Raw genomic sequence first — 14,651 nt, forward strand, 5'->3', positions numbered from 1 at the left:
GGAGACATCGTCGGAGTGAACCCACAGGGCGGCCGATAAAAATAGAGAGGACGATCTGACAGCAGAAATCGATATAAATCGGCGACTAACTGGTTTTCTTATCCATCTTCCATAACCGATATCTCATCGTTCCCGCGAGAAAGCGAAGGAAGATCGAGTCCCGATGTCTTCTGCGGCGCGCACCTCTCTATGGCAACGCGTAACCGCACATTCGAGAGGAGATTTAGGGGTTTACCTTCCCTTACAGGATGCTCGATCGTATTTGTCAAGAAGAAGGATTCCGTAAGTAACGTCTTTAAATCGCGAAGGTGACTGTTTTTACAATAATTCGAATTAAAAGAAGGAAAATACGAAAGTTTCCTTCTATCGTTCGTACATCATATTTGAAACAATCACAAGTTTTATATCGTTATACAAAAAATTGATAAAAATATATGATACGAAATAAAAAAAAATATATATATATGTACATTAAGTGTCGCGAAATCATTTTCATTATAAATTTCTTAATTAATTTGAAATCGATTTCTCTCCCCAGCAGAAACACAAAGACTAAAATAAATATTTCTTTCTAAATTTTTAGGAAAAATAGAAATAACTAAAAATCAATTCGAAATTTAGTTGCAAAAATATCAATAGAAATCAAAAAGTCATAGGAAATTATCAATCACTTCGATATTTCTTGCCAAAAAATTATCGGCTACAAAAACTGCGAATTGAATAAACATTCGAAATTTAAGAGACACCCTGTATTATCTTGTTTCATGACATATTTATTGAACTGAATTTCTCGATTGATTAATGACTCCCGCATCAAAAATTTCATTCAAGCTAACAGCGAGAGGGTGGAGGCGGAAGAAGGCGATGGAGCGCGAACGAAGGGGGTGAGAAGAGAGCTTGTACTTCGAGGCAGGCCGGTTAGGGGCGCTACACCCTTGCCAACATGGCTGTCGCGGCCTGATACCCCGCGCGAGTCACCACGCATCCGGGCACCCGTGTCTCGTCCGTTATCAAGAAAACACAGCGATTCGCGCGAGCGGAAAAATCACGTGAGTACAGTAAGTGGCGGCGACGATTTCGCCATTTTCACGGATGCAAAAATCCATCGCGGATAGCGCCGTAAGAACGAGATATTTGCGTCAGACGGGACGAGTATTATCCGACAAGGTACGGCTGTTCTGCGTGACATGGGTGGCACGCGTAGATGTGTGTGTGTGTGTGTGGTTGTGTGTGTGTGTGTGTGTGTGTGTGATACGTGTGTGCGTATCGTTCCTTGTATGTACAATTGCGTCGGTGTTTCGAGACGCGTGTCTACATCGGCGATCAATAAAACGATGGCGGAGGGCGGAATATTTTGACAACGGTGTGCGTGTATTCTCGCGCCTGTCGAAGACACCCCCGGCGTCTCGCCGTCATTCTGTACACATTCGCACCCCCCCCCTCCCCCGTTTGCACCCGTCCGTATCTATGCGCTGCCACTTCCTACCCGTGTTGTCCCTTCCCGATCGTTTCCGCTCTGGCGTTATCCGCCTCGTCGGTGATATCCCACGAGATGTCGCGTCGGGGTGGGTTGATAATGTCGCGGAGGTTCTCCCGTATCGCCCACGTCGAACGACGGATGGCGAACGCGAATCGTAGCTTGAACGGCGACGTAGCGGAAAACATAAATCTTAAGAATTTCGCTAAACGGCCTTGCCGTTTTGTACGAGATCTGATGTAACAAAAAATAATATTGTAAACATAGAGAACACGTGCGACAGAAATCAGATTTATCTCATCTGCAATGCTCGTTTTTTTTTTTTTTTTTTTTTTCACGCTTATACTTGCTGCTTTTGTGAAATAAACATTTCATGCTTCGTGGACAATGACAGAGACTTCTCATTCGGATTTAGAACTGTTTGTTCATTTCATTTTGTTTGGATTAAAGAGTACGTACAAATCTGATCTGAATAGAGATAGACACTCTACTTCATCTGACTGCCTGTAAGAGATGTGAACTCCGTCTTTCTCGACCCTCGTAGAATATCGAGTTACAATGGTAAATACACTCTCGCGTGGAACTATACCGGGTGTGTATCAGAAATGTTATAGTTTAGAAATGTTATAGTTTCTTCGATTATAGATTATTATTGGACGTGCTCGGAATGTATTGCCGATAAAGATTTATTGGCAAACGCGTGCATAAGCTTATGTAAAATTGAGTATTAAACGGGATTGCGCCGTCTCAAACATTAAAGTAGGTCACGTGTCCGGAATAAATTAAAATTAATCGGCTCGGTATTTCATTTGTTTTACAAAGCTGTAAGTGAGCTGTTTGTCGCGGACGTTTGCAATTTACAAAACCTTGCTTTATATTAACGTATCGGACAAATTGCGAAATTAAAAAAAACAAATAATTATTTCAATAATATCAAAGAAATTGTCGTTTGGTTTGAGATTAATAACGATCGTGAAATTAACAATACTCCCTGTATGTGTAACGTATCGTCGCGACATAGAACACCGGGCTTTTTCATCAAAGCTCTCCAGCTATCGTGCGGTGACAAGTTTCTGACAGCGACGAAAGTGCAGCCAGAAATTCGGCGAATGACCCGCAAACTTCTCCGTTCGGGGCGATCGAAGGCGTCTAGGCGAGAAACCCCCAATGTGCTTTTCACCGAGGTATCCAGTTACAAGCGGTAATGCACTCCCGATATGTATTCCCGACACGTACGAAACTGGTGGAACAGCAATACGGGTGATGCATTAAAGATTTTGCACGGATACCTCGATGCAATAATTAATAAAGCGCAATTCGCACCTCATGTCAGTTCTTTGCTTATGGCAGATTTTTGCATTGGCAAAAGGATATCTGATGTGCAAAGGGTATATGGAAATCAACCTGGATGAAACGTACAGGAATATCTGCTGATATATCGAATTTATATTTTATATATTCCTCATATAATACATATAACTCAAAGTTACGATAAAATATGTATCGACATCAGGTCATTAAAGATTAGTCATATAAATGTCCTCATTAAATATAATTTTATTTAGCTGTTGATATTATAAATTATTAATGTTTTAAATTATAATTTAATTCCAAAATTATTTTTCCTCGAAACAGGAAGGAAAACAAGATTTGTAGTTTCATTTATTTATTTTCATGTGAAAAATTTCATAAAAACCACTCTCCAAAAAGTTTTTTCTTTCTTTTTGGCCTGTGGTTTCCTACATAAAAATATAAAAAAATATACATTGGAAAAAATTTTTTTCTACTGAAAAAAAATATTTTATTGTAATTTTTGAAAATAATAATTCTAGTTTATGTGACACTTTGATTAAAACGTAATCTTAAAATTGTATCTCAGAATTTTATCAAACATTGTTGAAAGAAGGAAATCTCATTGGGGGAAAGGGTTGATATCGAGTCGCCATCTTGTTTGACAAAGTCAATACTGATTCTCATAGATTTTTCTCCCTTGAGCCCTTTGATGACGATGTGTATCGGATTTCAGCAGGACATATCTTCCTTTATACTCTTTGATACACTATGATCAGAATTGCGACAAAGTTTATTTATCCGAGAGTTGACCAAGTTTCTTCAGAAAAAGATATGGTACAATGACATATGTATGTATCAGTGTGTGCGCTTCCGTTGATATTTTACAATTAATGCGATCGACGTGCCTGTTTACGTTTCACGAATAATACAAAGTTGCATAAATTTACCCATTCGACTGGTGAAACGATATAAAAGTTCTCTAGAATTTATTGATCGATTTTAATGGCTACTTTTATCACTCTTTCCTTTGAGACACTTGTACGTCTCTTTTTCTTTTATTTATTTTTTTTTTTATTGTCTGTCCCATCACATTTATTATTCATACGTTCACTATCCACTTCAATACAAACACACCGTATTCTCAAAAGTCTCTTTAGAAGAAACTTATAATTAAACGAACTTATAATTGATGAGGATGCATAATTATAAAGCATATAATGAACGCCTCTTCAAACTTGCAAAAAAAAGAAAATTTATCCGAACTTACTTCGGATATTCTTATCTAAAAATCTCTTTCTTCCAACATTATACTCTTCTTCCAATATTATTACGCTTCGAAGGAAAAAAGGAATAAAATTTAGTATTATTGTTTATTATTATTATTTACTTTGTTTATTATTATTAATTTTATTATGATTATATGATTTTATTTATAATAAAGTTTGCGTTTTAAAACTAAAGGATTTTTAATGAGTAATTAGTTAAGAAAAATTGATTTTATAAATATTTTAATAAAATAGAGAGAGAGAGAGAACTATTTTCAAACATAATATTCGTTTGTACGTGCAATCGATCAACATAACTTATGCAGCCGCGATTGTTTCCATTCGTTAATGTATTGTGTCAACATGTTCCCGACATCCCACGGTCCGGAGACGCGAAAAGTTTCAATAACTCGATAGAGAGTGTGTATTTCATGTCAATGGCGTGAGACATAGGTAAATGATGTGGCGGATAACGACGTAACGTCCGGCAATGTCAAGCATCGTTCGATTGTTTCAGAACAGTTCGCGACATTTGTTGCTTGTTGAAAGGTACTGTTGAAAGGAAACATTGATATTTTAGAGGACCATTCAGCGACGTGCCTATTAGAGATTATTATGAAAAATTTCGCGCTACGTCCGACATTCGATGTATAACATCTGATGTAGACAGATTTTTGTCTTTCTTGTAAGAAAAAAGTCTCGTTAGATGGAATCGTTAGAAAGCATCTTCTTTTGTCGGATATCGGAATGTCAAATATCTGTCACAGACTGCGAGTTCTCCACGTTCTACACGTGCACTCAACGATGAGAAACGTGTCTGCCATGCGTGTTCGGTCCTTACATTCCGAAGCTCCCTCGTATTTTGATGGAAAAAAAAAATGAATTACCATTTTCGTATATATATATCTGTGACATAAATTATGAGGGTTGAATAAGGAGTGAATTATTGGCGCTGTCAGCTGGAAGTTTTAGAATACTCCGAACGCTATATTTCACTTGCACTGCATAGCTGTGTCATTAATGCATCGTCGAACCTAGGGCACCGAGTGACCCAAATCCACTGGAAATTTTGCAATCGGGTGTCACCGGCACTCCATCGCCGCCGGCGACACAATTATCTCTTACAAAATACGATCCGCGCTGAAAACCCCAATTCGATCGCGGGACTTCCCGTGGGCATTTAAACCGCGCGTTCGTTTTCCGAAACGACTTTTATATCGCGTCAAAGCGTTAACTGCATCGTTTCCAGCGTGCCGCGAAATAACAATGCGAAACGCATACATTTAATGTATTTGACGATAAGCAAATGGAATAACAGCTCTTCCATTTTATTAGCGAATCACGCCACTTTGCTCCTCGCCCTAACGGAAAATCCTGCTTTTTACCTCGAGGATCCCCTCCGAACGTCTCCCCAAGGATTTTAAAACCACGAGACCTCGTTTACACGAGGGGTTAACAGAAACGCGCGCATGGGATTGGGAGAATTGAGGGATTCTTTTCGTCGATCCCTCTATACATCACGACGGGACGTGATATCGATTAACCATCACGACAGACGAACAATGATCGCCTTCGTAAATTATTCTTCGTTTTGCGTCTGATGGAATATTCATAAGCTCTTAATATTCGCTGCCACTCCGGAAAGCTTCAATAAGATTGCACAATACGAGTCCCTCGCCCGTCGCGAGTTTTTCAAAGCCGCGCTTCTTCACACAAAGCCTACATTCGACAATTATGGTCCACAATCAATGCTAACCAAAGATAACGTATTAGTCAAAAAAGTGTAATTATATTATTTTCTTTTGTTAATATCTTTCCTTTAATAATATTTTATTTAATAATAATAACTGGATCAAGTTTTTTTATCTCCAAGCAAATTGCTTGCGAGATATTCTTAAGGAAAAAGAGGAGAGAAGAAAGGAATATGAGCGAGAATAACGTATATTTACAACTGCCAAAATGTATCCCGGTAAGACTGAGATGTAAACACGCGGCGTTACCATAATGGAATGAGAAAACAGGAGAAACGAGTGAAAATGCACCGAGCGGATGCGACTCCGTAGATATACGGGAGGGAGAGATTGCCAAGTAAAGAGAGAGAGAGAGAGAGAGAGAGAGAGAGAGAGAGAGAGAGAGAGGGACAGGGGTTGATAGGTACCCTTGGACAGGGATGAAAGTACCAAGGGGTGGATGAAGCCAAGCGAGAGAGAAACTAGGACGAGAGGTGTTGGCCCAGGATGGGAGTGCATTGGTACCAGCTCGGGCCACTGACACGCCGTCCAGTCCAGGGCAAGAGAAAGAGAGGGAGGGAGGGAGGGAGGGAGGGAGGGAGAGAGAGAGAGAGAGAGAGAGAGAGAGAGAGAGAGAGAGAGAGAGAGAGAGAGAGAGAGAGAGAAGAGGACGATAGAGAATGGATGGAAACGCGTGGATTCTCCCGCCGACCGGTGCAACCTATTTTGTCGCCTGTTTCATTTGTACGATAAAACGTCGTCCTTATCCGTCCATCTTATTCGTCGAGCGGTGATTTCCGTCCAGATGGAATTTTTCATTAGAGTTTTACGCTCGCCCGTTTGTTCGCGCGCGCGAATCACGTTTCGCATTCCGATTAAAACCTGACTATTTCATGTGCGTACGATAGGGGGCACTTTTCGCATGTTAAAAATACCGAATACTTTGATAATCCTTAGAATTAAATTATACGCAATAAAAAGTATGCGTAATAAGCGAGTTTCCTTATCCCCCCGCTATAGCTGATATAAAACTTTGATTTGGAGTTTCTCAATCGGAGTTTTGAAACGTGGAGTTTTCTCGAACGCTTTTAAGCTCTCATTGCTCTTTGCTCGGGCGCTACGTTCTTCGCAACCGCGCACGTTGAACATTAGGAGGTAACGCTAGCCTTATGTTATTCCCGCGTGTAACATAGCGGGAGAAAGAGAGTAATTTTGGAAGATGCAATTCCATCGCTGAGAGAACGAACGTTGTCCGAACTGCCGTAATCTTCGCGTCACTCGCCAAGTTTCAACGACAGCTGCAATTTGCACGGGGATCGCAACGCGACGTCTGCTCTCAAATAGGTCTGTTCCACTTGGGAATACGTATCGGAAAACCGTCCGCACGATTGTTCCTGACTTTGTCAACCGCAAAGATCCGGTGACACAATTTGGACGTCGGCAGAAGGTTTGACCATAAGTAGGACTTACTCCACTCCACACTGCGGAAGAGACGCGATAGTCGATCAAGATGATCTTCTGGCTCGGTCTTTGTTTAGCTTATCGATTTATCTAGCCGTTTTTTACGGCAGCGTAACGATGAGGACCGAAGGCACTCCAATCTTCGGTGTTTGCCCCGAAAGCACGAAACACGAAATTTTGTTACTCTCCATCCATCACGCTCAGTAATGAAATTCGGTTAATTAAGTAATCGTTTCCATCGATCTAGATTGAACGCTAAAGCACACACGTAGCAATATTAACAACGACATTTGAATGATAATACATACGGCTGATGTGTCCTATATTTTATTATTTGAAGCAGAAAACTAACGACGACGACGGCAAATATTATTTTCGCGCGGCGCATCGAATCGAAATGATAATACCGAGCGACACAACGTGTCAGAATCATCGTTCGGGCTTGTCCTCGATTCCACCGACCTCTTCTCCTTTCTGGAAGGAGCTTAAGGGCGGGGTAAGCTTCGCGTCTGTAAAGTCGGCCGCAAATGCACCAAGTCGAGAGTGGCGGCGGTACGTCGACCGCCAATATCCGCAAACTCGGTCAGTAGGTCAACGACAGATGCATCCGATGCAGTTGCGTGATCTCGCGGGTATAGAGTAAAGTTCTCTCGTTCCGAATCGAGTATTTCGAACGAAAAAATTTTTAATTGTTATCGATAAAAAAAAGAAATAAATTTTTATTTCCATATCGCCATCGTCGTGTTCGCCTTTGCTCTTCAAAAAAGACTTTTTTTTTTTCTATGTGTTTATTGAATCTCTCATGCCCATTTCATTATAGGCTTCTTTTATACGCATCTCTCGTGTTCTTTTTTTTTCCTTTACCTTATCGTTATTAACCCTTGAATATTCAGAGTTGCACGGTCATTACTTTAAAAGTTGGCTCGGAATAAAGTACGAGTACTCTACTTTATACCCGCGTGAATCCTCGGATACGCCCGTCATTTACGGAAATGGCTTCTCGATGAAAAACCCATCTCGCGATTGTTCCGCAAATGAAAATACGATCTCCATCCTTTCCGCAGGCCACGAGAACGAAGAAATTCGTCAAGCTGGCGCCGTTCAAACTCCGTTTGTCAAAGATGCTGAAATCGCGCAGCTCCGGCGATAGTCGCAGCAACAGCGTGGAATCCGAGGAACAGCAACGGCAAATTAATCAGTCGTTGCCGTCGGGAACAGACGAGTTTGCGGATGCACCCGAGGCGGAAACGGACAAGAATTGTTTGTCGGTTAGGAACGAGCAGACGATTCCCAGCTCGCCTCCGCCCTCGTACGAGCACGTTCTCGAAGAGGTGAGTGCCTCGTCGTATCTCGGAAAGAGGATTTTTAATTGATCGTTTCTCGATCTATTACTCCGAGTACCGAGTACGGACGGATGCAAAAAATGACACAGCCGACATATTGGACCACGTTCGGCCGAGATTTGTTTGCCGCGCGGTCCACGTTCGATTCCGTTCGATTACGCGTAGCAATATATACTCGATTAATTCTACACGGCGTCGAATATCGTGGAACGCAATAAATACGAGAGTCGGAGCGCCCCGAGGTTGATATCCACGTCAACTCGTTGATGGAAAATGTAACGTGCTAGATTAACGAGATACACGTGGACCATGTTGCCGCGTGTGATAATTCGCGCCACATTGTGCATCGCAACAATGACAAACGGTCGCATTGTGCGTACAGCCTGTAGCGATCACCGGCAGCACGGTGTTGTCAAAGTACTACAGATTTGTCTCTTTGTAATTTCTCGTTAACAGTAATTTCCGCATCTCAACTCTAAGTTTATTATTCCTAAGTCTACTTTAGTCTTACTTCGCTATCTCTGTTATTTTGCAATCTTTATTTTAACGATAAAAACGTTGCATTTTTAGACACGAATGGAATCGTCGGCTATCGCGCTACGAGAGGCGAAGGAGGGGGACAAGGAGAAGCATATTTCCAGTAATGAAAAGAGTACGGAGGAAGCCGAAGGCGATGATGCGGGTGACGACGGCAGTGGTGGTCCCGGAGGTGGGGACAGAAAAGCGGCCAAGGGACCGAAGATTCTTCACAAATCGAGCAAAGAGTTCTACAAGGCGATGGCCAAGCAATGGGGCATAACTTGCAAAATGAGCGATCACTGCAGATGTTTGGATTGCCAGGTACGTTTGTAAGGCCGACTCTCCGCTGTTCAATTTCGGACAGATACATATTTCAAATATTAGAATTATACCGATTTGAAATTCGATGATAAAATAGACAGAAATATAGAAAATTTTTTTTTTATTCTAAAACGGATATTGAGAGAGGAAAAGCGAGAGAGAGAAATTGAAATTGAAATTTAGATTGATCAAAATAGAAATTTTATTTTCCGGGCTTGTATAAAGTCGAGTTTTAAATTTTAAAATACGCGAGCCGCATTGCGTTTCATCATGAAACGCGTTCTGTTGCAGAGTCATTACTTCGATTGCGACTACGAGAAGGACGAGCAGGAGAAGGGCGACGGCGGCCTCAGCGCCGGCACGCCGATGTTCATCTCCGAGGTGATGCACGGCACCGCCTGCGCCCTTTTGTAAACCGCCACGTTCTTCCGGTTCCATTTCTTCCCTCGATGGGGCAGAACGTCTACCTGATTACCACACGCACAAAACGGAAATCAGCGCCTAAGGAACAACGGGGGAGGGAGGGAGGGGGAGAGAGAGAGAGAGAGAGAGAGAGAGAGAGAGAGAGAGAGAGAGAGGGAGAGCTTCATGCATTTATATTCTGTACGAGATGCGCGATGTCGGTGAGACATCTGTGTAAGAAAGAGATAAAAGAAGCTACTCACGCGCGCGATGAGATACACGGCGCAACGAAGGCGCGAGATAAATTATTTTCAGTATAGACAAACTATTGAAGCTGTGTGCACACTGGAGCATGTTTAAAGACAACCAATATATAATCGCGCGACTTTTATGCGGAAAGAAAACAAGAGATAGAGTCTTGATTTCTCTTTACGTAAGAGTCGTCCATTTGTCGGATGTAGAGTGGGAAGAGATGCATTTGAACAACAGTTTTGAACAATTTGAATGTTACATCTCATGATAAAAGATTTTCAGCGTCTTTATTTTTCACGTTTGTGAAAAATAATGCTTTTGAATTTTGTTTTTTAATCAAAGAACTGAAAATTTTTTATTACGGTGAATTACTTGAATTGTTTAAATATGGCCTCTAACGTTCAGATGTATCCCTATCTCTCTTACAGACTTATTTTCTCAGCATTCGATATAATGTGTGTCGTACTATGTTGCAAAGAGCCGCGGTATAACATTTGCAAAGCCATCTTGTGGCGATTAGGCGAAATTTGCAACTTGAGTCGTTTATTCTAATCACGATCGGTGCTTAAGGACTAAACATAGAAAGAATTATCAACGTGTGCGCTTTATTACTGTCAATTGTGTTGCGCTCGTTCCAATTGGAGTTTTACGACAGAGTGACAGAGTTATCGATGGACAAACGGGTAAAACGCCTCGATTCGATGTTCAACTTTTATTTCTAATTTTATTACTTTGAAACAGTGTATTAACTATAAAATTTTTAACTTTATGATATATGAATATTTCTCTTATAGAATATCGAACTATTCCATATCCATTACTACAAACTTAGTGTATTCTCCCGTAAAAATTTAAACGATAAAAATTGTTTTATATTGACATTTTTTTAAACTTATACATTCGAAATATTTGTATTTTAGAGAATCCATTAATCTACATCGAATTACCGAATTACACATATTAATGCAATCTGATAATCCCACTAACATTTGCACGAATTATTTTATATGGCGTTAAGGTTTGTATCGAAAACGATGTGGAAAATCGAAACGTACAATTTGTAACAATCGGCCTATTTCAACATCGTTTCCCAACGGGAAAAATTTTTTGTCCAGCGATGGACATTTCGAGTCTGTACACTTTGTAATTTCGTTATGAAGAGCTTTTGATATTACGTATACCGTGTCGTATACATATCAAGATTCACGATAGGACTCGAAGCCTTCGTAAAATTCTCCTGAAAGGAACGAGTGTCGAGAAGCGCAAAGATCCCCAAATTCCTATCGGGGAAGAGAGTAGTTACATAACTAACGATGTTTAAAGTAGTGATTTTCCGTGAAATTCGAGGAAATCGAAACTCATGAAACACATGAAAGTATTCTAGATGAGATCGTCGAAACCCCCGCGAACTCGGCGACGTTAATCGCGAACCCTCGGAGGGCAAATTTAGCGGGACAGCGACATGGAGAAGAATTCCAGCGAAACATAATACAGTACCTGCCTACACTTGTTTTTACGAGAATCATTTCTTTTGTATTTCACAGCGGAAGGGAGACGATTATATACTACAAACTACACGATATTACCGTACTTCTTTTTATACAAAATGTCCCCGCGATACTTGAACTTCGACCGCAATTTTCTTAACTCTTAGGTATCCAAGCGTAAAACATACAATATATCCATGTGGGGTCTTTTGGAAAAGAGGTCACATTATCTTCTAAGTTTTAGAAGGATACTTTTAGAAGGATACAACGCTATAAATCTTTAATTTTATTTATCAGCAACGTTGTGATTATTTAGTTTTTAACTAAATAACTAACTTTTAACTAACTTTATTAATTTGCGAGAAAATAAATTAATTACAAAGAGAAAATTATGAAGTTTGGGCATCTGAAAAATTCCGCGGAAATATCTAAGAATTGGCATATATTTCATATGTTTTTTTTTTTTTTTTTTTTTTTGTATTTTTATTCTTGTTGAATTTTAATTGTGAAAGGGATGCAATGTTTCGTTGTGTTCTTGTAAAATTTTATTTTATTTTATAATCGTCGTCATTCTTCCTTTTTCTGTCCACTTGATCTTTTTTTTTTTTAATTTATTTATTTCGTTTATTTCAGAAAATATTTATTATTGTCCTGTTTGCCATCTCTATTGAGATGTTGCCCCGCACATAATTTCGAACCCTAAGTCTTCGAACGTAGGGGTCTTGGACTTTACGGAACGTCTTTTCTTCTAATGCCAAATATTCGCACATTTCGCAGCTGTGAATTTCAGTTCTTCTGATACGAATTCCCTTTGTTCACATTTGAATAAGTCTCCCCCCTCCCCGTCAATACGTTTATAAACTTTTATGAGAGTATTCTTGTCCTAGGAAGCGAAATCAATTTTTGCGCATTTGCGCGAACAGTTTTTCTAACGCAGATGATTTTCCGGTGATTCATTTCTCCGTTTGAAAGAATGAAACGCGAGCGTCACCATTCGGACATTCGTATATGTTGCACGTCGTTCGTTTGTTCGTTTATAGTATAGCGCATACGTGTCTCTTGTGTGTCTGTGCGTGTGTACGATACAGAGACAAATTAGAAGATAATAAATGAGGAATATATGTGAGATCTCTGGGACGTGGAAGAGATATTAGCGGATCGATTAGGCCGCGAGGGAGGACGGCGAAGCGATTGCTTAGCGTTACGATCGGTGCTTCCGGTTAGCCTTATTATCAAAGATCCGTCATCATTGAATGAAATACATTATAGACGCATCGACGAGCCAGTAATTATCCCTCTGATTTTAACGTTTCGAAAACAATCATAATTTCTATCTTACGAATACTCTGAAGGTCTCGAGGCAGAATGAAGAATAAAAGAGCGCCTATTGTTAATTACATATTTGAAGCACTAAGAATGATACGAGAGAATAAAAAATTGTTCTCATTTATAAAAGTCCATCTACGTGAATTTTTTATCCGATTAACTTGGAATTAATTTTTGAGCAAAACAATCAAATTTGATAGATTACATCGATTTTCCTCGAACTCTCGATTTTCGGTGTAAAATATTAAGTGTGTCGATTTTATCTTCGTGTCATTCTCAGTACCTCGTCCGTCTGTAAATATTTCAAAGTGTCAGATAGCGAGTCCGCCTGAGACAAATATTTATGTAATCGCCGATATTCTATCACTGCACGCGATAGGCATCGTTCGTAAATCGCGATGTGAGTCTAGCTTGGAGGAAAGCGCAACCTTCGCGTATCGGACCATGAACTCTAAATAAATTCGTACTGATGACTGGACTCTGTTACTATAAATCAGAATACAATTAGCCTACAGGAAGTTATGTCAACGATTGACGTCGTACGTTAGAATAGATCCGTCAATTAGCCATATTTTTTGAAACAGATCTCTAAAGACGGTCTCGGGAGGACGAGGCGGAGGAGGAAAGGAGCGGCAAAGATCGACCAAGATGTCAATTTGTTCGTAGCGAATGCGCAATTTATTCGGCAAGCGTATTTCTTACACTCCGGAGAGATACGCCGCGAATTGGAACCATTTCTCGCATTAAATCGGTCCTCTGGAGCCTAACAATAAAATAAGACGACGTTAAGATCTAGTCAACGTGTGTATACAAAATAACTATATTCTGTGTATGTATGATGTATAGAGAAAATGTGTAATACGGCAGAATTGTTGTATAGAAAATATTGACTGTAAAACTCGATGTATTCTGACAAACAGCACCAATAAACAGGGCCTAAGCGGTACGCGGCGTCTTGTTGCATCACTTCTAAGACTGACACTATTAATTGATTTCTCTTATTGCGATTCGATCGAGAGCGTTATCTCCTCCGCCGACGAGCGACGCTTCAACGTCACGTATATAATCATCGATCTAAATCCTAGAGTTCAAAAGTATCTCGCGTTTCGAAAAAAGTAAGCTTAATTTTAAGCATTGACAGCTGCTCGTAGTGAGGTATGGTTTCTGATATCGATCGTAATGCGATAACGCACGGGTCATTAATCTTTCCGCTCTGCGACCTGAAAAGTCATTTAATCGACTCTGTCATCACTTTCTATTTATAAATACCACAAATGACGAACGTGACGTCGCGAAGTGACGCGAATTCGGCAGCGAGAGACCGGCATGCGTATCCGGGAATCCGAAATGTTCAACAGGTGGTTCGCAGACCACTCGTAACTCGTCGCTCATTGCATTCGCGTCCTTGCGAAATCCGCTGACGCGACAGAAACGAAGAAACCTCGGATTAATGCAAGAAGTCGCATTTGTGGAACGAGTTTCCGATGACATCACGAGCCGCGTCGACTCCTTGGGAAGAGTCACGTTGTCATGCATCCGCGTGTCGTATGTTCGTGCACGTTCTCCGTTTCTCCATCCTTTTCTCTTCTACGAAATTCTTTGTTCTCCCGGTTTCTCACAAACTTTCACGGGTTCAGTCCTCAGGTCGCTTACTTAAGAACTCTATCAAGAATATCTTAGAGACGTCCCTTCCCGAGGATTATCTTTACTTCACATCTCTATTCTTGTTTGCTATCTTAAACGGTAATAGTTTTCAGAAAACACGAACTGTGAAC

General features: G+C 40.5%; 1 protein-coding gene across 2 annotated transcripts; it reads left to right on the top strand.

Annotated features, from left to right (window-relative positions):
* LOC105430782 (uncharacterized) lies at positions 1-13,822 on the top strand. 2 transcript variants are annotated; one of them, XM_089074698.1, is made up of 4 exons: positions 1-282; positions 832-1,049; positions 9,140-9,409; positions 9,701-13,822. In XM_089074698.1, exons 1-4 carry the CDS (start codon positions 249-251, stop codon positions 9,821-9,823), a joined length of 645 nt encoding a protein of 214 aa, XP_088930824.1. In that variant the 5' UTR covers positions 1-248; the 3' UTR covers positions 9,824-13,822. The 2 variants fall into 2 exon arrangements, with proteins under 2 accessions (XP_088930824.1, XP_011642796.1); XM_011644494.3 differs by lacking the exon at positions 1-282 and adding an exon at positions 8,291-8,557 and having other exon boundaries at positions 858-1,049.
* The last annotated feature ends 829 nt before the right edge of the window (positions 13,823-14,651 follow it).

The sequence above is a fragment of the Pogonomyrmex barbatus genome, unplaced genomic scaffold (assembly GCF_055798465.1).
Source record: "Pogonomyrmex barbatus isolate J1 unplaced genomic scaffold, ASM5579846v1 scaffold17, whole genome shotgun sequence".
NCBI lineage: Eukaryota > Metazoa > Arthropoda > Insecta > Hymenoptera > Formicidae > Pogonomyrmex > Pogonomyrmex barbatus.

What these genes read in the sequence shown, in the direction of transcription:
- LOC105430782 (XM_089074698.1), top strand. Translation starts at nt 249, where the DNA reads ATGCTCGATCGTATTTGTCAAGAAGAAGGATTCC. An exon ending in TTGTCAAGAAGAAGGATTCC is followed by an intron (nt 283 to 831) that starts GTAAGTAACGTC and finishes ATTTCATTCAAG; the next exon opens with CTAACAGCGAGAGGGTGGAG. An exon ending in CGCGCGAGCGGAAAAATCAC is followed by an intron (nt 1,050 to 9,139) that starts GTGAGTACAGTA and finishes TTGCATTTTTAG; the next exon opens with ACACGAATGGAATCGTCGGC.